The sequence below is a fragment of the Clytia hemisphaerica genome, unplaced genomic scaffold (genome assembly GCF_902728285.1).
Source record: "Clytia hemisphaerica strain Z4C2 unplaced genomic scaffold, Clytia hemisphaerica genome assembly, whole genome shotgun sequence".
NCBI classification, from domain to species: domain Eukaryota; kingdom Metazoa; phylum Cnidaria; class Hydrozoa; order Leptothecata; family Clytiidae; genus Clytia; species Clytia hemisphaerica.
In genome coordinates, this window is record NW_027103300.1 from 1,722,637 (window position 1) to 1,745,124 (window position 22,488).

General features: G+C 33.7%; 1 protein-coding gene across 1 annotated transcript; it reads left to right on the forward strand.

Moving 5' to 3' along the window:
• The first annotated feature begins 68 nt into the window (after window positions 1–68).
• LOC136811898 (uncharacterized) lies at window positions 69–16,141 on the forward strand. Its single transcript, XM_067068524.1, has 10 exons — window positions 69–504; window positions 1,658–2,316; window positions 8,162–8,287; window positions 8,881–9,026; window positions 10,821–10,916; window positions 12,286–12,472; window positions 13,216–13,564; window positions 14,208–14,400; window positions 15,309–15,461; window positions 15,728–16,141. Exons 1-10 carry the CDS (start codon window positions 233–235, stop codon window positions 15,983–15,985), a joined length of 2,439 nt encoding a protein of 812 aa, XP_066924625.1. The 5' UTR covers window positions 69–232; the 3' UTR covers window positions 15,986–16,141.
• Window positions 16,142–22,488: the final 6,347 nt, after the last annotated feature.

Consider the following 22,488-nt stretch of genomic DNA (forward strand, 5'->3'; position numbering starts at 1 on the left):
GACACAAATACAGCAATTGTGGACTGTGTCAAAAAGAAAAAACTATTTTGTAGCTACTTTTGTAAAAGAGTATTGGAAAATTTCAAAGACTCGAAGTTGGAGGTCTAAACTTCATAGTGGTTGAAATCTTTGTTAAAAGAAGGAAAAAAGTCTCGAGTAACTTAATTTGGAGACATTGTCAAAAATTTTCAAAAATGAGTTTCGTTTTTTAGATAGAAATGAACAAAAAAGTATGAATTGGATAGAATTTCCATTGTCGTCTCTACTCAGTTCAGCAGTATCATTGGCAAGTATGTTATTGTATTTTTTACTACTTAACATATTACCATCAACTATGGCAAACGAGCCTATTGATTGGGAAATTCTTGGATTGTTTACAATGACCAATTGTCAACCAGGTTTCGAACATCATTGTTTAGATGCTCAATGGACTGCAGAAAGCTTCCTGGTGGAACGTGAAAATAAAGAAGGTTATGACGAAGAAACTGTTAAAAAACGTTTCAGGTGAGACAAGTTTGCATTTTAGGCGATTTAGGGGTTGTTGGAAAGATAACTTAGAAAGTTAGAGGGAGCTACCTGATACGCCATAGAAAATTGTTTTTTCTTTGAATTGAATTTTCTCGACATTAAACAATTTTCAAAAGATGAATCCTAATAATAGGAAGACAAAGAGCTAATCCTAAATTTTAATAAGGGAATTTATTAAAATGGGTTTGAAGTCATGCTCGAAAAGTTACTTATGAAACTGCTATAAATTCATTCATCTCAAGAAAATTCACTTTTCTTTGGCGTACCCAGTAGCTTTGGTAAGACCTGGTTAAAGTTTACCAAAATAGCAAAGATTAGTCTTCTGGTAAAGTCTCCAACATTTTTAGAAAGAACATTCTTCCGTCAAGTCGAATATTTATTTGGCGTAATGTTGTATTATTTTTTTGTTTTGGTGATTCGTTTTAATGTCTGGACACTTAACTTTTCAATACAGTGGAACCTCCAGTAGCTTAGCCAAGTAGGGCGCAAATTTTTTTTTGTCATTGCAATTATCTTTTAATAACATGAATAAATAATAGACGATATCGGCTTTCCGAATTCTCCCCGAACCCATGATGCATTGCGCAAAATAATTCACGGACGATATTGACTTTCAATGCAATGCTCCATGGGTAATCATTCGGGGAGAATTCGGAAAGCCGATATCGTCTATTACAGTGTCATAAAACTCTCCTCTCCTACATAAATTTTGCGCCCCTTACGGCTACGCTACTGAATTAGATAGCCCGGGGGCACCTATAGCTCTTTGATAGACTGAATGGCGCTGATAAGTGGCATAATTTGGCAGACTTCATGTTTTGTCTTTGCTTGAGGTGGTAGAAAATCCATGCCACCAGATTCAGTCCCTTTTTGGAGAAAAACAAATAGAAAACCATGACCAATAGACCAACTTTTCATGTTTTTAATATAGTTTCATAAACTTTTATGGGGTTTTAGAATAAAAATCACTGCTTTGTTGGTTTCATATGATCTTTGAAAACAAAAGTGAAAAAATTTAAGATCGCGATATCCTCTAGTCTACTTCACTGGACTCATCGATTTTATTTCTTTTTAAGTGATTCAAACCTCAAGCAAATGTGTAATGTTGGTTTTGATATTTGTCCTCTAGGTCTAAGTACTTTTGTATCATTGATATGAAAGATTCAATGGAAGCTGTCAACAATTTCGCTCTGCCTTTCATCGAACACCCTGTCACGAACACGAGTGGGATGTGTTCCCATGGAAATGCCAGTACGATCTATCATCGGAAAACTACACTCATTTTTACCTACATGTCACATGAAATAACGAGATCCTTGGGTTATCTCCTTCTCAATGAAGAAATTCCTTTGTTGGCTGCAACTTGGAAACAAATGTATCCTAACCACTTATTGGAACATCCTTTTTATGTTTTCTCTCATGAATCAAGTTTCCTTGTCGATACACAGTTTGAGTCAACTTATAGAGTGTTAAAAAGTATTAACGTTACTTACAGTGCTATCTTTTATATGCGGGAATACAAACAAGATGATGAAATTTCGAAGAGGAATTGTACGGAGCGAAAAAATTCTGCATTTTGTTATCTGTCAAGTTTCAAAGAAGGCGAGGAAGGGAAACAATGTATTAAAGAGATTTTCGTTGATTACAAAAACGAAACCAAAATGAATGCAACCGTTGCTCTTGTAAAATCGTACAAGAATTTGCGAAATATTTACATTTATGGTTTGAGCACTTCATATTTTGAACTTGAGAAAACTCATCCAGTATTCAAGGATTTTTCAACCCCAGGTATGTCGGTTTTCTTCTTAAACCTGCTCCGTGAGTGTGAATATCTTACGTGGACTGAGCCTACTTCTGACTGAATTTGGATAATTTTTTATGACGCTGCGTCATGGGGGGTAGACTAGGAGCGTCGGCAAGGTCGTCATATCGAAGGAAATACACAGAAATTCCAAACAATAAAAATACTAATCGAAGTTGAAAACTATAACAAGAAGCCCGTTGGGCGTGAAGGTCCAGCAAAAGCGAAATTTTTGGGATTTTCGTGAATTTCCGAATTTCCGAATTTCTAGAAATTCCTGAAAATGTTTAACAAGATTTCAAATTTACCCCAGGAAATGGGCGGCCAAAGGATTTAAAATTTCACTGCGTTGAGCAAAACAAAATGAAAAATAAGTCGACAAGGATAATTCTCCCTTTCTTCATTTCTTAGAACAGGGAAGTGAAAAAATAAACGAAACATAATGTAGTCAATCAAAAATGAATTGAATGTTAAAAGCTCGAAACTTTCTACCCGAAGGTAAACAATCAAAAAATCAAAAAATGTAATAATGGTGACACATCGATTTATTGAGCTTCTTTGTTGTATTGTCTTTGTTCATCTTCTCCCTCTTTCCTCCACCAAGGTCAATTCGACTTGAAAACAATTATGTGATTCGAGTTTGAATAATTCCAGAAATGACCATTTCATTTAATGTGTAGCATCATGAAAAAAGTTCCAATCTTGTTCAATTTTACACATGAGCTGCATTTTCTTCTCCATTTACCATGTCCATATTCCATTTAAAATTGATATTTGTAATAATTCTGTGTTGAGTTTGAAAAATCAAGCCACCAATCCGTAAAACGAGACAGATCTAGAAATAACCATTTTCACACGTAGCATCATGGAAAAAGTTCCAATCTTGTTCTAATTTACACATGAACTCCATTTTAGTGTCCATCAACAAATTCCACAATCAGTTTTACTTGAAATGATTCTGTGTCGAGTTTAAAAATCATGCCACGTCCCATTGTCACTGATGACGTTGTAAACAGCGACAGATCCAGAAGTAACCTTGTTTAGCATCAAGAAATATGTTCTAATCTTATTCAAATTTACACATGAGCTGCATTTCTGTTTATTTATTTCTATATTAGAAGCCACTATTTCCTGAAAATAAAGTCTTTTTGAAAACAAGAAACTAAAAATGAAAGTGATTTAAGGTAGATTTTGACTCAGAAAGCTTTATGAGAACTTGAGCAAAAACTATAAGATATGACAGAATGTTGAAAAAGTTTACAAAGAAAAATCACTACAAAGTTTCTTTGGTTTGAAAGTCTCTTGACCACTAAATCAAAGAAAATGTTCAAGAAAGTATGAATCAACACATGAAATCAATCTCCTCGCTTCGACCGCCTATAATGTTTGGTTTTGAAAACGTTTGTGGTTTAAGGAGCGCGGAATCAGAAAATATATCTTTTTTAGCCAGTATCCGACTTTAGCAAGCTTTTCCCTGTCCAGACGGCGAAAAGTGTGGTACTGGTATTAAGCGCTGTTTCTACCAAAACGGACAGACTGAAGGAAACACGGACAAAAAAATAGTGAGACTCTCTTTAAATAAGGCCCACTCGCTAGCGCTGGGCCAATTAAGAACTGGAAACCAATAGACTTGCAATTCAGTTATTTTCAAACAAAAACATCGATTCGTACTACTTTTACTTTCCAAAAACAACTACAATCTCTAAACCAAACCTCAGAATTGAGAACTACCATATACTCCTACAAAAGTTCAATCTATAATCACAATAATTTTAATTTTACATAAACGACGAGATTATGCAGTCTTCTTCTACATCAGATATTAATTATAGACATGCCTTATGCGTTACGCACGTGGTTTTAACTCAATTGATTTTTATGGGCTGAGATTTCAAATTCTATCGAAAATCCAGTGGTTATTCTGTATGAAATCAGATTTTCTTGACAAGTGAGAAATTTAGGGTATTTTTTCATTATGAAATGGCTCATATAAATTTATGTTAGGTTTTAGACACAGGATCGTTTTAAAACTTCAATAGTTTTTTCGTTTTAAGGGCTCTGACCAAAGTCCAAAAATTGATTTTGGTGTTTGAACATAAAAGTTATACTTCAGGTTCCTTAATATAAAATACAAAAACATGAAAAAAACGACCAAATTTCAACAAAAAACGGTATCGCCTAGCAGAATTTCAACAAGAGATGAAATCGAAAATGTTGCAAATCGATGTACAGAACAAAATTGCATAAAAGATGACGACAAAATGAGATTAGAATGTCATAAATGTCAACGAAAACTGCATTATGCATGCACAGGACTACCATCTTACCAAATACAAATGTTCCTGAATAAAGGCTATCGAAAATACCAATGCATAAATTGCTGCTCTATCGATCAAGAGCTACACCGAAAAATCTTGGACCAATCAGAGAAAATCAAAAGCTGCACACATAGCCGTAAAGAAATCGAAGCGTGCGAAAATATTATCAAGGTGAAAAACGAGAATGAAAGGAAGTTGAATGTTGCGGTTAAAGAATTACAAGCTAGATGTCAGGGATACGTTAAAGAAAGGAACCATGTTGCCGATACAATTCAAGCTCAATTTTTAGCGCTGGAAACTAAACTTACCACTAAAATCGAAGATACAATGAATGCGAAACCTACAGATAAGAAAAGTTTTGCCGAAATCACGAAAACCAATGACGAGTTAAATATATCCAGCATAGTATAAGAAAGCCGCGGCTGGAATGAGTACAGCTGAATTTCTGTTGTTCTATCTATGTCGTAAGAACGAATTTTTTTATGGTTCGGTGACAATTTCTATTGTCAATTTAATTTGACTTTTAACAAACTACCTCGTTAGACGTAATTTTGCTCATAAACGCAAATCTCTTGATAATTCAAGCATTCATAACATCAAAGTAAAAGAAAAGACTCTTGGTTTAAAAGTACTAGAACGTCAGAATGTCAGTGCTTTAAGAACTTGAAGAAAATTGAGTGCCTTGAAATGCCTTCTTGATTATTCTGAAAAGTTATCACTGGTATTAGTAAATAAATATTCAAGCTGAATTCTGTGAAAATTTCATTCGAAAAACAACAGTATTGAGGTGACAGCAAGCATTCAAAGTTTAACATTTGGAAAATAGTTCTTTTAATAAAATGTGTGTTATTTGGTCCTAAATTTATAAAAATTTATTTGGAATTTATAAAAATATACTTCAAATAAGGTAATAAGAGAGGATAGTGGGAAAAATTTGAGACTTGAAAAGTAGTTGTTCTTCAATTGAATATTATAAACACTTTTAAGGTTAAGGATTTTGTTACCTTCGACTTAGTTCTTATAAACCACGGAGACACAGATAGAACATCCATTTACGACAAAAACAATAGCGTCATCATTCCAGCCGCGGCTTTCTTATACTATGTATCCAGCATGAAACAAATACTTCGCAGCGAAAAGGTCGAAGAACAAATGGAAGAACATAGAAAGCAATCAAGGGAAGCTAACATCATCATCCATGGAGTGGAAGAGAATGGCAATAGAGATGAAAATGATTTCGTAAACGAACTCCTAAACGACGTTAAAATAAACACAGAGCCAACTTACGTCTCCGGTATTGGTAAAGAATCAAATCGTACACGACCAATCAAAGTTGTATTTAATGGCGGGCATGTAAAATACAAATTTATGAGAAACTTAAGGGAATTGAAGCAGTACGACAAGTACTCCAACATGAGCATTACAGACGATTTAACAATAATGGAAAGAGACCAAGTAAAAGAATGGAGAAGTAAAGCAAACGAGAGAAATCGAGCAATGCCGCAGAGCGATTACAAATGGAGAGTGCGAGGAAGTCCTCAAGGAGGATTATATTTAAAAAAGATATTTTGTAAAACAAGATCGGTTTAGTAACCTTTGTAATAAACCAAACCAATGTATGAGCGATTTATAGAGGCCCATGTGCATGCACGGTGGCCTGGAAATCTGTAAAACATTATTACATTACATTAATACTTTTAACAAAGAATTGCCTTTATAAATTGCTTTTTAATCGAATCCCTTAAGAGTAATTAAGAATTTAATTGCAAAAATGACATTATGAACTTATGAAGATGTTAATAATATGGTGCATCACCCTCATCACCCTCTTTTACAAAAAGTGCTTAGTTTTAATGGGCAATTAACTTCTTTTTTCAAAATTTCTTTACACTGTCCGCAAAGAATTGAACTATTTTAAATTTTGCGGAAAATTTTTCTAAAAAGATGTGTCAAAAGTTATGACTGTTTTTTTAAGCAAAATCCAGATAAAAAATTGATGAAAAACCACTATTTTGAAGATTTCGAGACAAAGAAGCATTTACAAAAACTTTCCGCAAAAATTTTTATTGCTCGGTAAAAGATACATCATCTACTGCGAAAAAATTTTCAAATCTTTTTTCTTCGCCGAATTTAAGCCCTTCAAAGTTGAAATACTCTTCCTCGCAAAAGTCTTCATTTTCTTCCTCATCAAATTCTTTCAATGCAATTTTTGAATTTTCAGATTCAGGAATAGTTTGTCTAACAGAAAATGTATAACATGCCATAGTTTTGTTGGTTACATCAGTCAGAAAACACATTTTAAACACGGCAATTATGAAAAAATCACTATGGTCAGAGCCCTTAAAGCTTACTTAAAATTAGAAATCGATTACTTTAGGCGTACAAACTTTCGCGAACAGAAACTTTCGCGATTTTCGCGAATTTTGGCCCTTTTCGCGAAAGTAAATGTATTTAAAAATTCTAGGAAGGGCCATTCGCGAAAGTTAATGCTCGCGAAAAATCCTTGACAAAATAGAAAATCTGTAAAACTTCAAACTTTGAATACAATGTAACTTCATGGCACATTTTAGCTTGCTAAAAGACCAATAAGTCAAAGGACAAATATTTGAAAGCCAATCCAAGTAGTATTTGTCCCTCTAAGCTATTTTTTCGTGTAAAAATTCTCAATTTTACATCTTGATTCGCGAAAGTTTATGCTCGCGAAAAATATTTTTCCGTTAAATTCGCGAAAGTAAATGTCGTGAATTTCGCGATTTTTCGTCCTCGCGAAAGTTTCTGCTCGCGAAAGTTTGTACGCCTAAAGTACCTTCAAATTTCGGTTAAAATTTTGTATTTCTAGTCTGAAGAGATTCAAAAACTATTTATTTAACTGTCATATGCATTCATTTTCACGAGGGTGCTATGTACTAGTAATAACATGGTTTAGAGGGTGATTTGGGATTAATAACCCGAGGTTCATTGAAAACATTTAAAAATAGCCCGAACGTAGTGAACCTCGGGGCTATTAATCCCAAATCACCCGAGAATACCATGTTATTCCGCGTTACCTATATGGTCAAAAAAATAATTGAAGAACTTTCAAAACAATAAAAAAAACATTCGACTGACACTCTTATTTTGATTGGCTTAAAAATTTCGTACGATATTTTGTTAACCAATCAAAATATGATTGATGAAATGAGATATGAAATCACGGAAGCGAATATCCGTTGCCAAAAATAATACCTCAAATAAATTTAACAATCTATTTAATGATACTCAAGTTTTCTTTCATAACCAGCATATTTTTCTAAATAATATTCTTGCCAAATTTATAAATTCTACAAAACGGTCAAAAGAAATTCTGCCAAGAACGGATTAACCATAAAACAAAGTTTCTGTTAAATTTACTAAACAATAAAAATATCTTTCAGGAGATTTGGGTGACGATTCAGCTAATGTATTTCTTCTATGAAGAAGTCTAAGAAAAAAATATGTTTTATTTCAACATAGTTTAATTTTTTATCTATCTTAGAAGCCAAAAACGATTTCTTCTTAACACCATTCACGAGACCTTTCAACAACGAAACAGCCACATACCAATCTCTCGAAAGCAGCATAGAACGAAACAAACATTATAAATCATTCCAAAATGTACCAGGTACAGATTAAAACACCCCTTTCTCACAGACCCATTGGGAAACCTTCTTACTGGAAAAATTAGCCAAAATATCGTCCCCAGTGGAAAGTTATACTCTATTTTTGGCCCCACTGAAAATATTCAGATAATTAATCCTCACTGCTAAATATTGTGCTATTATTTCTATCCTCATCTGGCTAGGAAACAATCGAATTCAATTTCCCAGTCATAAAAACTTGGGAATATTAATCGACGAGTTTTTCGGTCTGTTATTTTTACCGCTAGTGGTTGACAAAATCCCACCGGGTCTGTGAGAAGGGGGTGTATTAAAGAAAATCAGTGCCAGGGAGGGGTTACTCAATATGCGACCCACTGAAATGAGCGATGAGAGAAAGTGCACTGCAAAGGTGTAAAAAAATGAGCAAAAAGATGTTTTTTGGGTAAAATTTTGGAATATTTGACCGTTTTTTATGCCTTAAAGTGGAAAGAAAATTCAAGAAAGCACCAGATTTACTCAAATTTTGTTTTAACTCAATTTTAGAGAAAATAATTTAAAGTGGAAGATCAAATTAATTAATCAATTAATCCGATTTTGAATACTATCTTGTTTTAAGGAGGAAGATTGCTTTGGGAACTACTATGGTTTGCCACACAATTCCAATATATATTTATTCAAGGTGATCCAGAGGTTTTACAGGGCTTAGGGCATATCATGCCAATGTTTAAAGGCATTACTACTGACGAATGGCTGAATATTGATGTAAGTTTTGCTTGTAACTTCTACAGCTCACCTAATTTATCTTCAGCCAGATTCATCGGAAACCTCACCAACTTTTGAGACTCAAAGTTACAGTTGACTTTCTAATTCGATTCAATCGCAAAGAAATTCTAATTATAGTAGTTTAAATGAGAGACAGTTACTACGATTTTTAATCTTTAATGAATATTAAATTAATTCAATCCTTATTATTAAAGCACCTTGAGATCACTTGCGGTTTTAAAATTAGGAGGGGATTCGCCTTTAGTGACAAATGTTACGATGGAATTGTAGCTTGGTAATAGTGAGTAAGTCTGCGACCGGATTTCGATAGCTATCTACCCGAAAGTAGGGGAAGACGCCACTCTTTCTCCCTGGATTGCTTTACTTACCCTTGATCCTTCTCTTAACTGCTGAAAATCAAGCAGAGAGGCAGATAGATTATCTTTTCTTTGGAATTCTTCCATAAAGACACTAAGATCAAATCTGATGAACTAAGAAATTATCATAAAACTACTTGACACCACCCAAATATTTTCAGCTTTTGGTAAATTCGTCTGTGTGATAAAGCAAACAGTTTTTTATCAATGCATACAAAAAAACTTGAGATTCTTGAATGTTTGCCAATAAAATTTCTCATAAGATAACAAGGGAAATGTAATTTGTTGTATTTCTTGTAAACCAAATGACGAGCGATTTTTATAAAAGTTCTCTCCTTATTCTTGTTCTCGAGGAAAGGTACGGTCGGTCCTTGACTTTTTAAGCATCTCAACAATCCTTGCTTCTTCTTTCTAAAGTTCGAAACATTTAAAGCTTGACAATAATCAAGAAATTATCCAACTTGTTTTGCTGTTGAAAAATGTTGTTCTTTAACCATTACTACAAGCATACATTTCCATCATGGGACTCCTTTTTTCTGCTATTCTTTTCCAAGCATCAAAACAAAAACATAGAAAAAGACTGAATGTTATCAAATCTGATTAATCCAATAATGAAGGGTTTCTCTATCGAAACAATACTGTACATCATCTGCATTTTGAATTATCAATCTAGAAACTTTCAATTACATCTCTGAAAAATCTGCAACTCTTCAAAACAAAACTTCTGGATCAAAAAATGCTTCTCTTATCTGTTTTGTTTTTGTGTGAATATTTTTGGCGGGAATATATCGAATATTTTTGTTCGAATCTAACGTTCGAATTAGATTTTCAAATAAAAACATTCGAAAATTCTCGAATAAAAACATTCTCGTGCAATACTCTATATTTTACTCGTTCCAAGATTTTACCGATTTTTCAGAAAAATCTCGGAACTCGTAAAATATTTCTCGTATTGCACTCGAAGTCATGTGATAACTAGAACGTATTTAATTTAAGATTCGGTGTTTTGTTTATTGGGCTTTTCCAGAAAAAAACCTTAAACCCCCTCCATATCTCTGTAGCTGGAAATGCTGTAACCTTTGGGATTACAGCCAATTTCAGGTTTAAACCCCTCTGGAATTCTGAATTTTAGTAGGATTTAAAAAGCTACCCATATGGCATTCTAGTTATTTTTGACAGACTTTTATGTCTCCCTATGGATCTCCGCCACATATCAAACCTTACCCCCCTTGAGACGGAAATGAACCTCCTGAACAGGGGGTATACGGTTTTTTCCTGGAAAAGCCTATTGTTGTTAGAAAGATTCGAATTAGAGAGCGAGTTTACTATGTTACGCGAAACTTACAAGAATTCTGAAAAACAGAAACACAAAATCTTTTTTGAAATCGAATTACAAATTTTCAACATTTATAATTAGATTGGAGTGAGAGAGATATTGATGAGAAGAATCGCAAGTAACCGGGAAACAATGAAAGTGTTGCTAAAAATCTTGAAAGCTGATTCATACTTTAAGGTATCTGTTTCTACCAAATAAAAGGTAACTTTTTTTCAACGTTCTTAGTCGTTCTTATAAGGTCTTCGACATAGCAGCAAATGGACGTAAGAAAGAGCTAAGTAATTTTTGTCGGTCTGATTTCTATTTAATGACAGTCTGTTCCTCTAAAGAATCCTGCATTGCGTAATTTGCGCTCTTTATTAAACAAAGAGGGATAACTACGTAGGGGTAGTACAGTCACTTTCGGTTGGGGTCGGGGAAAGCGTTCTTTATGAAATTTGTCGTTCTTTCTGTCTATTTTTAGTAGATGCAGGATTCTTTAGATAACCCCCCTCTGATATTAAGTAGTAGTGACCATTTGTAATCCGTTAATTTTTTCAATATTTGACTGATTTTCATCTTTATTTTCCCAAAAGATATTATGCTCAGAACTTTGCTTCTTTGAGTTGAGCACTCTAATAGATTTTGTTGTTGCTAAACTAAATATTTAGTGTTTTTGAGCACTCTGTTGACAACGACAGTCTAAGCTCACTTGCTCGATTTTGGGAAGAACAAGGATTTATTATACACTGGATATACAAGTAACAGATTGTTGCCGATTTCTCGTGTACTAGCTGTCCGCAGTAATGATATTATTGTTCACTCTCCTTCCCTCATTAAATGATTTTTCGAAGCATTTTTATTGCATTTCTTATCGAAAATCACTCATCCAATTCCCAAAAGAGACTTAAAACTTTCCTGTGAGAGTCAGATTCTTCCACTTAATTGCTAATTATAAGTCGTTATGACGTTTCAAGCTGTGAGAAAGATGCAAAAGACGTGTTGTGTATAAGAAATTTAATGTTGACACCGGAAATTTTCAAATTTCAACCTCAAAAAAACGACTTTGCCACCACGTGCCTCCAGAGGATTTTCATACCATAGTGAAGCCAAGACATTCAAGTCTTATGTATGTTAATTTAGTCTCTTCTGGGGACAGTCTTGGAAAGATATTTCCAATTGAAAATTTCGTGTCACTATAAGCATTTTGCGTGAATTTCTTGTCTAATGATGTTTTTCTCACATTACATTACATACAAATGTATCCAGCTCGGAATGCTAGCCTTACTTTCAAAGTTTTTTTCTGCAAATGTACAAAAAGAAAGAGCTAGAGAGCTTTTTAAAAATAAGACTGAAAAAAAAATTTTTTTAAATCAGAGTCCTTTCGAGCCGCCATGACAGGTGTCCTTTGCAGAAAAAGCTAGAACATCAATTGTTTTCTGAAACAATGAAAATACAATGATCGCTCTCCATCGTTTTAATGAGTCGTTTATCCAGTGTATAATAAATCTTTGGGAAGAACAAATAGATAGATATTCTTGTAACATATATGTTTTATTAAATCAAGGAAAGAGAAGTAAAAGATTGGGAAACAACATATTATTTCAACCCAGTCAGACAAATGAACAAATCAGAACCGTTCTGCAATTTAACCAAACCACAATGTGGAAAAGGAGAAGAGTTGATTCATGGATTTTACGAGGAACAGAAATGGTTGAACAGTCTTGGCTGGTTTTGTCAAAAATGTCAAAAAGGTACACTTCTTTAGTTATAGGAACACCCAAAAATTTTGAAGCCTTGGGATGTTCTAAACTTTTTGAGTTTCAACCCTAAAAATGTTCTTAAGATATTCTTATTTTCGCCATTTTTTGAGTATTTTTGTCAATTTTCCAAGTCCGCAAAGCCTTAAAATGTTCTTAAACTTGTTCATAACATTTTGGCCATCGAAGCCTTATGTTCTTATATAGTTTGTTCTTATAAAAAACGTATATGTAATTAATTTTATCTCAAATGTCTTGAAGGTTATTAGCACCGGCTCACTGAGACAGGGTTATGTAATCATTTCAAATGAGAAAAATTTAACCCAGAGCTTCATGAAAAGAAAACATGAATTTTGAAGAGCAGCTTTATATGAGAATCAATTGGTTTATTCCAACCTCGTTCCTGTGTATCCCAGGCTTTATTTATGTTACTGATTGATGCCAGAGAATACACTGGTGTTGGTTGATGCGAGTTCCCCATCTCAGAGGGGGGACTTCTCAAAACAATACGTCATAAAAAATCTGACATTACAAAGTTACACTGCAATGCAATGGTTTCAAATCCAGGAACAAATGAAATCTGACGTTTTGTTTTTGAATTACGTAATCTTACGCGTTCGAAAAACAGGCAATGCCAGGGTATTATCTAGCGCTATAAGGCATCAAAAAGCTGATAGATAATACGCAGGGAACGAGGTTGGGTTTATTCATAATGGAATTTAAAAACATTTTTTCAGGATTTTACAAAGAAGTTGAGGGAAATGATAAGTGTGGTGAATGTTTTGGTTTTTACGAAACAAATTTTGAAAGAACAACCTGTTTCGATCCATATCAAGATCAATACATCAAAATGGATCAATTGGATGTTGTTTTGATTTCCTCCCTCGTTTACATACTTATTTTACTTATTATATTTACAATGATCATCTTTGTGAAGCTTCGTGAAACTCCGATTGTAAAAAATGCAAATCGAATGGCAACCTACTTCCAACTCTCTGCTCATTTGATTCTTGCAGCAGTCCCACAAATAGTTTTCACTGAAAAGCCTTCTGCATTGAAATGTTGTTTTCGACCGATCATTGTTGGGTAAGTTTGCACTAAGACCAGATTCCCACGTGACGGTTCCGTTTCAGAGGTTAGAAGTGACGTAAAACTTGAATGTAACCAATAGAATGGCTTCATTTCGTTTCGGAGCGAAATGGAACCGTAACGTGTGAACATGATCTAAAATATATGACCACACGGTCAGTGCATTCCCATTCCTAAAATACTACTTTTACACAAAAGAAGCAACATTTGCATTCCCTCAGATATTAATTTTGGCTTTCCTGAAATTTTATTTAAGGAAAAGCGGTACGGGGACGTGTCACATTTCAGGGTAGAAAACCAAGTCTCTTCTCGCAGGCTACTTTTTCTAGAAAAGAGTATATAAAATTTTGAATATCAGTCCTTCTCACAATTACTTTTTATAGAATTAGCAAAATCTTTAAAATATGAGTCCTTGCGGATCACAATGGGACATCCCCGTCGGTCGGACCGTGCAACATTGGAATGTCTGGAGCTATTTTTTACACTAAAGACTTAAAATGTTGTATTGAAAACTTTGAAAAGATTAACATTGGCATCCTATTTCCTGAAATGTTACTAAATTTCAAGTTCAAAAGTTGAATCTGCTATATTGAAATTTACTCTCCCAGTCTAATAACTTATTGTTTTAACTTCCTTTCAGTTTGTGCTTAACTGCAGTGGTATCAGTGAACCTGGCCAAGACACAAAAGTTGAATGTGATTTTTAGATTGAAGACAAGGCTCAGTGGTAAAAAGAAGAAAGCTATCGGCCTTTTGGAATGGTTGATCATTGCTTTCTTAATTTTTGTTGATATTTTGATTTTGATTTGGAATTACTCGTTCAACCCAGCAGAGGTATCACTTTATTTCTAAAGCTTAGGATGTAGGACTCTAATTTCAAACGAAATTAGTTTTTTTCTTTGTCAGTATAAAATACACAACTGGTTCACAGCCCCGGTGGAACATCTTTTTACAGTGAGGATAAAAACTTCTATGAAAATGCCAATGGGGATAGACTTTTTATTGAATTTTGGATGGGGATGTCTTAAAAGTCGTTTTTCCATTAAATGAGTAAATAAATATTTCATCCTTGAAGCCTTTCTTTAGGGAATCAAAAGAAAGCAATTGCATCCTCAGATTCCTTTTCAGATGCCCTTGAAGCTATTTATTTAGGTCGTGTTCAGACCAAGGTTTAAAGTAATTAAGTCTACATGTTTCTTTTATATTCCTTTTGTATTTAGCTGCACGCTCCTCATAAGTTAAACTAAAGTTTAAAAAGGAATCACCCTCTGGTTTAAAAAAAAAGTTTTTACAGTTTTCTGAATAGACAAAATGAGAATTGGCAAGTGAAAAGCATACTCTTTTTGTAAATTATGAAAGGAGAACGTGAAATTTATGACTTAGCGACTCTCGGAGCGTCTCTAGCAATTTAGGCAGATAATGGGCTTTTAATGAGAATATCATCGATCGAAGTATGGAGATTCCCATACTCCGCAACAAAAAAATCGATTTGTTAAACCATGTGTATATACTATCAACTGTTTGCGATCTCCTCTATCAAAAACGAAGCCTCACTCAAACATTCAAAAGGGGATTCCTTTTTCCTCTCTTAAATATGTAATATATCTAAAAGATGAATAGCAATTAAGTCGTTGCATTTCTTAATTCCCATATAAACTTAGTACTACTTTAGCCTTAAACTTAAACCTTCATGTCTGAACACGACCTTAGTGTTTAGTTCAACATTTTTTCTTGATTAACAGGTTATAGAAGTCCATCACGTTGAAACAAAACTGAAAGACATTACCTGTCAAAACAATGCATCAGTTGTTATTCAACTTTTCTTTGTTCTATTATTGGTATTAGCCAATGGAGTACAAGCATTTAGAGCTCGCAAACTTCCTTCACACTTCACGGTACATATATCCTTTGAAATGAATATATACTTGTGTTGCTACCATAATTCTTCTACGAGTTCTATGAAAGAAACCTGATTTTGAAAGGTTAATTTTAAACAGGCCCGGCGGAAGCGGGGAGACTGGGGAGACTTAAGCCTCCATTCTTTTGAGCAAATGAAATTATTTTCTCAAATTCTGTTGGTCCTGAAATACACTAATTTTAAAGAGTCTCGCGTGAATAACATTTAACCAATTCTTTATATCTTCTATCCTTTCTTCCTTAGGAGACAACTCATGTCATTTATTCTTCATTCACGACTGTCTTGCTCATCGCTGCATCAACTGGAATTTATTTTGCTCAAAAAAGTTTCAACGTCAAAGATCGAGTGCTTTGGATCAGTATTCATTTGTTGAACGCGTTGAATTTTTTGTTGATTTATATTTACAAAATGTTTGTCATGTTATTCAAGCCTGAACAAAACACAAGTCAAGCATTCAATAAGAAAAGAACAGAGAGGATCAATAGCAAATTTCAACATTGAAGAACACTTTGTATAATCTAACCATTAATTAGCAAATCTAGTCTGGAAGCAAGGACACTTGTATAGCGTAGCTGGACTGAGCACAAATTTATTTCCTTTGAACCATGTGTGTCGTCGTAATAATAGATATTGTCTTTCTTTGACCAATAAGAGGTCGTTCCTCGTGTTGTTTCAACCAATCAGAAATACTTTTCAATAAAAGTACTTAACAATGAAAAACCATCGTCAGACAGATGGATTTTGCACGGAAAGTTTGTTGCTAAAGATATTTTATGAAATTCCTTTGAAATGATTGCAATAATAAGAAAACAACACTCGAACAATTACTTTTTAATGAGTTTTATCACACCATTATACGATCAAATCATTAAAAAAGAGAAAATTTTCTTTCTCGTGAATGATGTTTAGATTTTGCTTTTAGCAGCTGTAGTATGATGTATTCCGTTCCTTGTTCGACATCTTGCTATAGCCATTATAAGATTTGGGTACTTTGGTGAAAGTTTAGGCGAGTTTAGGCTATTTTTTACTCATTTTTTCTTCGTCATTTTCAACTTCAACCTTCTAAGAGCTGTTTAAAATATTTGTTACACCTTGAAATAACTTACGTAATTTACAATTTAACTTTTTCGAAAGACCCTTTTTTCAAGGTTTTTGGCTTATAAATTGATCAAACTTATATTTTATTTAAAAAATATTCATTAAAGATAAAGTCAAATATAAAACCTTGCAAAAAAGTCCCTTATGAAAACTAATAAACTTTGCAACAACTAATTATTTCAATTAATTTGAAAAAAATATTCTCAACCGCTGACCGGAGTTCGTGGATTCGCTACGACAGACATGTGTTAAAAAGAAAAAGAGAAATAGCCGTTGTACTCAGTCCAGCTTCGCTATACAAGTGTCCTTGCTGGAAGTAAGGTTTTTTAGTCAGGAATTCGAGGTTGACATTCATTATATCCACGCACTTCGATGAATAGACATTCGTGGAGAATTCGGAAAGCCGATATCGTCTATTGACGAAATTCGCGTCAGAGATTTGTCAACAATATTGTAGTGGAATAGCAATGTCATGTAACCCAACTAAACGACTTTAGATTGATAATTCGTTTTGATCACGTGACTAAATAAAAAAAACTATTCGCTTGCATTTTCTGGCTAATTACCATTGTATAATGGCGAACAATATAATTCTTAAGTAGTTTTTAATTCTTAAACTAAAATTATTTGTTATGAATTAACAAATGCACATCGATGAAATATGAGATTTAGAAAATACAGAGACGCCTGGCTCACAGATATCTGTAAAGCCCGAAGGGCTAGATTTGCGGCTTTTATCGAAAAGCGAAGCTTAGGTTTGGAAGGATTTCCTACCAAAGTCACGTGACTAAAATATGCAACTTCACCGGTTTGAGAGATGTGAAATAGCGTTTGCTGCCTACGTTTTTTGATCTCGCGCTCCGAAAACAATTAAAATGCTAGATCCTATCCATCGGCACGAAATTTAAAAAGTCAAATTTTTGCTTCACTTTTTTTTGCTGGAGAAAGCTTAAAGTTGCCTATCTAGCCCTTCGGGCTTAGATATCTGTGGCCTGGCTCTACTTTGACAAATTGTGGGAAATACTTATATATTCTCCCGGTAATTTTACCTTTTTGAAGAACTACTCCCCGAAAGTTTGCACCTGAAATATGCCTCCAATTAAATTTGCTAAAAGGTTTTATTTTTACATAAGTGTTTCCGTTTCATATCAGACACATATTTCATATCAGGACATTGTCTAGCTATTGTTATATTGTGCTGATATAACCAGAAAAATGTTTTTCTTTTTCTCTTTCTGACCAATCTTGCTCCACATACGTGTCAATTCAACGTGAAAAAGCTTGTTAATTATGATGAGTTTGCAAACTCTTATTTAAAATCAAAACCTGTAACCCTGTAGCTGAGAGAGAGAGCTTTCCAATGATACCAAAGTTGATAACTGAATCGTTTGTCCTGGTCGAGAAATTACCTTTGAAAGAATAAATTTCCAGAAAAAAAATAAATGATGAACTTTTTGGCCTTTTTCAAAAAGTTAGCGGCTTTGAAAGGTTAAGGAGCGAAACGTCTTTATACTGCACTATTGGTAAATTAATTTGTCACTTAGTAAATTGTAAATACACCCCTCTATCAGTGAATCACTGAAAGTGAATCTATTACCACGGTGAAAATTGATTTAAACATTCTCACCCCGTCAGTTTTTAAGATCTCAAATCCAAAGCCAGTGAAATTTTACTCTTTAATGACAAACCGGCGGTGGATTTCAAAACTTCACCGAGTTACTGATACATGGGTGTTTGAATAAATTGATAAAGAATTATATTTAAAAAGTCTTGCAAATAGATATTCTTATTTCATTTTGCCAACCATTCCGTGTCTTTGAAGCGTTCAGAATTTTCAATTTTTCTATATGTTATATGTTCATTGCGTGCAAAAAAGAAAACATTTCTGAGCATAGACATAAACAAACAAACTTGCACAAAATATTACTTCCTCTGAAATGGGTTGGATAAAAAATCTGGGTAGCTGATTGGGGTAACCGATTGGCATTGTGGGGTACAACTTTTTTGCCCAAAATATTGATGCTTAGTGTTTTAATTTGTGAAAATACAATATTAGAACCTTTTAACAGTTATTTAAAGAAATCAGGTTTAAATTGGCTCCGTAACTTTCGTTAATGTAGTCATTTTTATAGAAAGGACTAAAATCTACTTCTGTTTATCGAGCCATCTTGTCTTCCTTCCTCTCACACTTTGAAAAATTAAAGGTTCATGTCTTGACCATTTTTACTGGTAAAAGTACAGAATATTTTTGGATCTCCAACATTCTTACAGATACTCAAAATGAAAATCAGAACAATGGGTCAATCTTATAACTTAGGGATTCACACCTTGTAAGAACATTATACATTTGAAAATTATATGTAATCAGAAGGTCTAAGTTCAAATAAATAGTAGAGAAAACAAGCTCCGGCCAAGTGTTAAGTTAAATCTTTGAATATCTTGTGAATCAAAAATTTACTTTTAGAATATTTTTTCATCATAGTTTTATCCCATGGCTCCAATAAGGATTGTCATCTAAAAAGGTTTTTAATTTTTTTACTCTGGTCCGTGAAATGCATAGCTACCCCACAACCTTGCCAAATGGGCTACCCCAATTGGCTACCCTTTTGCTTTTTAGACCAACCCGACTTTTGTATAATTATGGTGTTTTTCAATTCATCATGGATATTTTTAACTTTTTGGGGAAAAACATCCACAAATATTTTTATGATTTCATTTTTGATTGGCAGTTTAGAGTTAGAGATGGTATAATTTTTGAGCTAATTTCATTATACTATTCTACTATTTCTATTCTAACATTGTTTTCTAGCAAATTAAAACGCTAGCCTTCAAATATTTGGGCAATACATGGGTACGACAATCTAGGGGTAGCAATTGGCTAGCCTGCTTTTTAGACCAACTCAAAAGCTATAAAAATGCTTAACTCTTTTAACACCTTAGTTTCAGATTTTGATAATTTTAAATTGCTGAATAGTTTAAAGATAAATTCGAGCCGCGAAAGGGCGAAACTATCAAGAACAATTTAAGAACACTGAAGGCTTTGCAAGCCTTTTTGGATGTTCTTATACACGCTTATTTTATAACAATGGTGTTTTTTTCATTTCATCATGGATAATTTTCTGGAGAAAATCATCCTAAAATATTCTTACGGTATTCTTAGGTAAAAATTGAAATTCAATTGAAGAATAGAATAGAATAGAATGGCGTTCTTTGTGAAAGTTTTGAGCGTTACTTGCGAATTTTTGGCGGCAATCTACATGTAAAAGCGCTTTAAAAATGGTAAGCTTAGGTTCAGTTGCTAAATTTCTTGTTGGATATATTCTTACCATATTCTTAATTTATTGGCCAATTTCATGATGAATATTCTTATAAAAAAAAGCGTGTAAACAACGTGTATTTGATCCTAAATTTTAAAAAATTATATGGCATGAATAAAGCCAGTAAATTTTCGAAAGCGTCAGACGAAATTGCGCTTTAATTACTGATAATTTGGAAAATAAATTTCCATTGAGATCGTTGTTGAAGACGGGTGGATGTTTTAATTTTTCGGCAAACACCAAAAGCTATGAAAAGTGTGAATGAAAAAATCAGAAACTTCTGTGGTTATTCATTACATAATTAATTACAAAGCAATTATAAATTAATTATAATAGCAAAATAGGGATTTTCAAGTTAGCCGGGTGGTGACCATTGAGTTTCAAGCCCGAAGGGCTAGAGGTCAATCTCTAACCTTTCTCAGGCAAGAAAAATTGAAGCCTTAAAATATGCGCCGTATTTTTGATGACGGATTGAATCTAACAATTCCTTTGTTTTCTAGTGATATATTTTTCGAAATTAAGCGGTAAATTTTAGTTTCAATCTGTCATTTGTGTAAAAACCAGGCGGGTCGCTCAAGGCCGCGCAACTTTGGTAGGATTTGTTGGCTTCAAATCCTACCAAAGAAATTGACCTCTAGCCCTTTGGGCTTGAAAGTCAATGGTGGTGACGATCAATATTAGTTTTATCTAATCCGTTATCAAACATTTTTAATCATCCGATGAATCCTACACAAATACAGAATAGATTACTACTTTTGATAGTTTGATAAAAATCCCTTCTCCAAAACACAGCTCACATTTTTTTATAAAAACTTAAGGCTTCTATGGCCAAAAGACCATGTTGAGAACATTTCAAGGCTTTGTAGACTCTAAGATACCAAATTTCTTAGGAAAATAGGCAAAAATTGCCCTAAGTTTGTGAAAATATGAACATGTAAAGAACATTTTTAGGCTTAAAATTCAAAAAGTTAAGAACATCCGAAGGCTTCAAAAAAATTGGATATTCTTGTAAAAAAACGTGTTAGGTGGGGGGCGTACGGTTTTTCGGAATTGCGAAAACTGACCCTTTTTTCTTCGGAATTTCGGAAATCAGGCAAAATTCCTTCGGTATTTCGGAATTCTGAAATTGTTTCGGTATCGGAAATCCATGAATTTTTGCTTCGAAATTTCGAAATTTCGAAATTTCGAAATTTCTATCCCCTTTTTTCGGAATTCATACATTAAAAATCAAATTTGATGAAAAATTAGTTAAAACGAGGAAAAATACCCAAAAAATCGGTATCGGTATTACAAGTATTTTTTTACGGAATTTCGGAATTTTTGGCAAAATTATTCGGTATTTCGGAAATCGGAAACCCCGTACGCCCCCCCCCCCCTGTTAGGCTCCACCACTGAAATGAAAAAATAAAAACCAAAGTCTTGTCCCTGTGGCAAATTATACTCGAATGTTTTTCTTCGTTGCAAATTAATCTAATAAAAAAACTTTAACTACACAAAAATTTGTGTTTTTTTTCATCCCCGCTGAATTTCTGACTTAAAAGGAGTGAAATTTAAATTCCATATTATTATAAAAACATGGGGATGTCAATCGCTACACGTTTGCTTCTCATAAGAACATAAAGGCACTTGTTAAGAACAAGTTAATAACATTTTAAAGCTTTGTGGACTCAAAAACAATCTATTTCTTAGGAAAATGGTAAAAAATATTTAAAAAATGGTCAAGATCAAGAATATGTGTTAAGAACATATTTAAACTCAAAACTCAAAAAATTAAGAACATCCGAAGGCTTCAAAAATTTTGGATGTTTTTATAAAAAAATGTATATCTAGGTCATCGTCCGTCACCCCCAATGACTGAATAATTTATACCGGCTCTGTGAAAAGGGCGTTTAAAATGACAAGCGAAACAAGAATCAGTGCACGCTTAAAGCGAAAGGGCTTTTCCAGAAAACAATTTTACCCTCACTGTCGAGGATATTGATTTTTCAAAATATCGAACCCCCTGGATATCCACTTATTGAAAATATGCTCAACCCCCTGTATATCCTCTCTTATAAAGATGCTTACCCCTGGATACCTGCTCCCTTGTGGATATTTAACCCCCTGGATATCCACTTCTGAGCAAAAATCGTTAACCCCCTGGATATCCGATATCCTCAACAGGGCGGCATGGACTATTTCTAGAAAAGCCTAATGGACTTTATTAGGGCATTGATTTTTCGACAGGCTAACCCCTAAATTAGCAAAATAGGATTCGTAGGATTTATAAGATTTGTGCATCTGTTACATGCGATTTTGAAGGGGAGAAACGAACACACCTGTCAAGATTTCCCCTTATTCGAGAAAGACGTTTAAATAATTGATTTTCTGTCATAATTCAATTGACTTGAAAATTTGAGAACGTAAAACCTATAATCTTAATTGGCAAAAGAGCGCCAAATAAAAAATTGATTACTGTAATGAAGTACATTTATTAGAACTCCTAAAATTTGGCTGAGCCTGGATGTGCTTATTTTTAGCAATTTTCAGCCTAAAATGTTCTTAAATACGTTCTTAATTTTTCAGACTGATCTAAATAGACAATATCAT

Bases quoted from the DNA above. Each gene is read 5' to 3' on its own strand.
- LOC136811898 (XM_067068524.1), top strand. From the start codon at position 233: ATGAATTGGATAGAATTTCCATTGTCGTCTCTACTCAGTTCAGCAGTA. The intron at 505-1,657 runs GTGAGACAAGTT...TTTGTCCTCTAG, and splicing joins ACTGTTAAAAAACGTTTCAG to GTCTAAGTACTTTTGTATCA. The intron at 10,917-12,285 runs GTATCTGTTTCT...TATTAAATCAAG, and splicing joins AAGCTGATTCATACTTTAAG to GAAAGAGAAGTAAAAGATTG.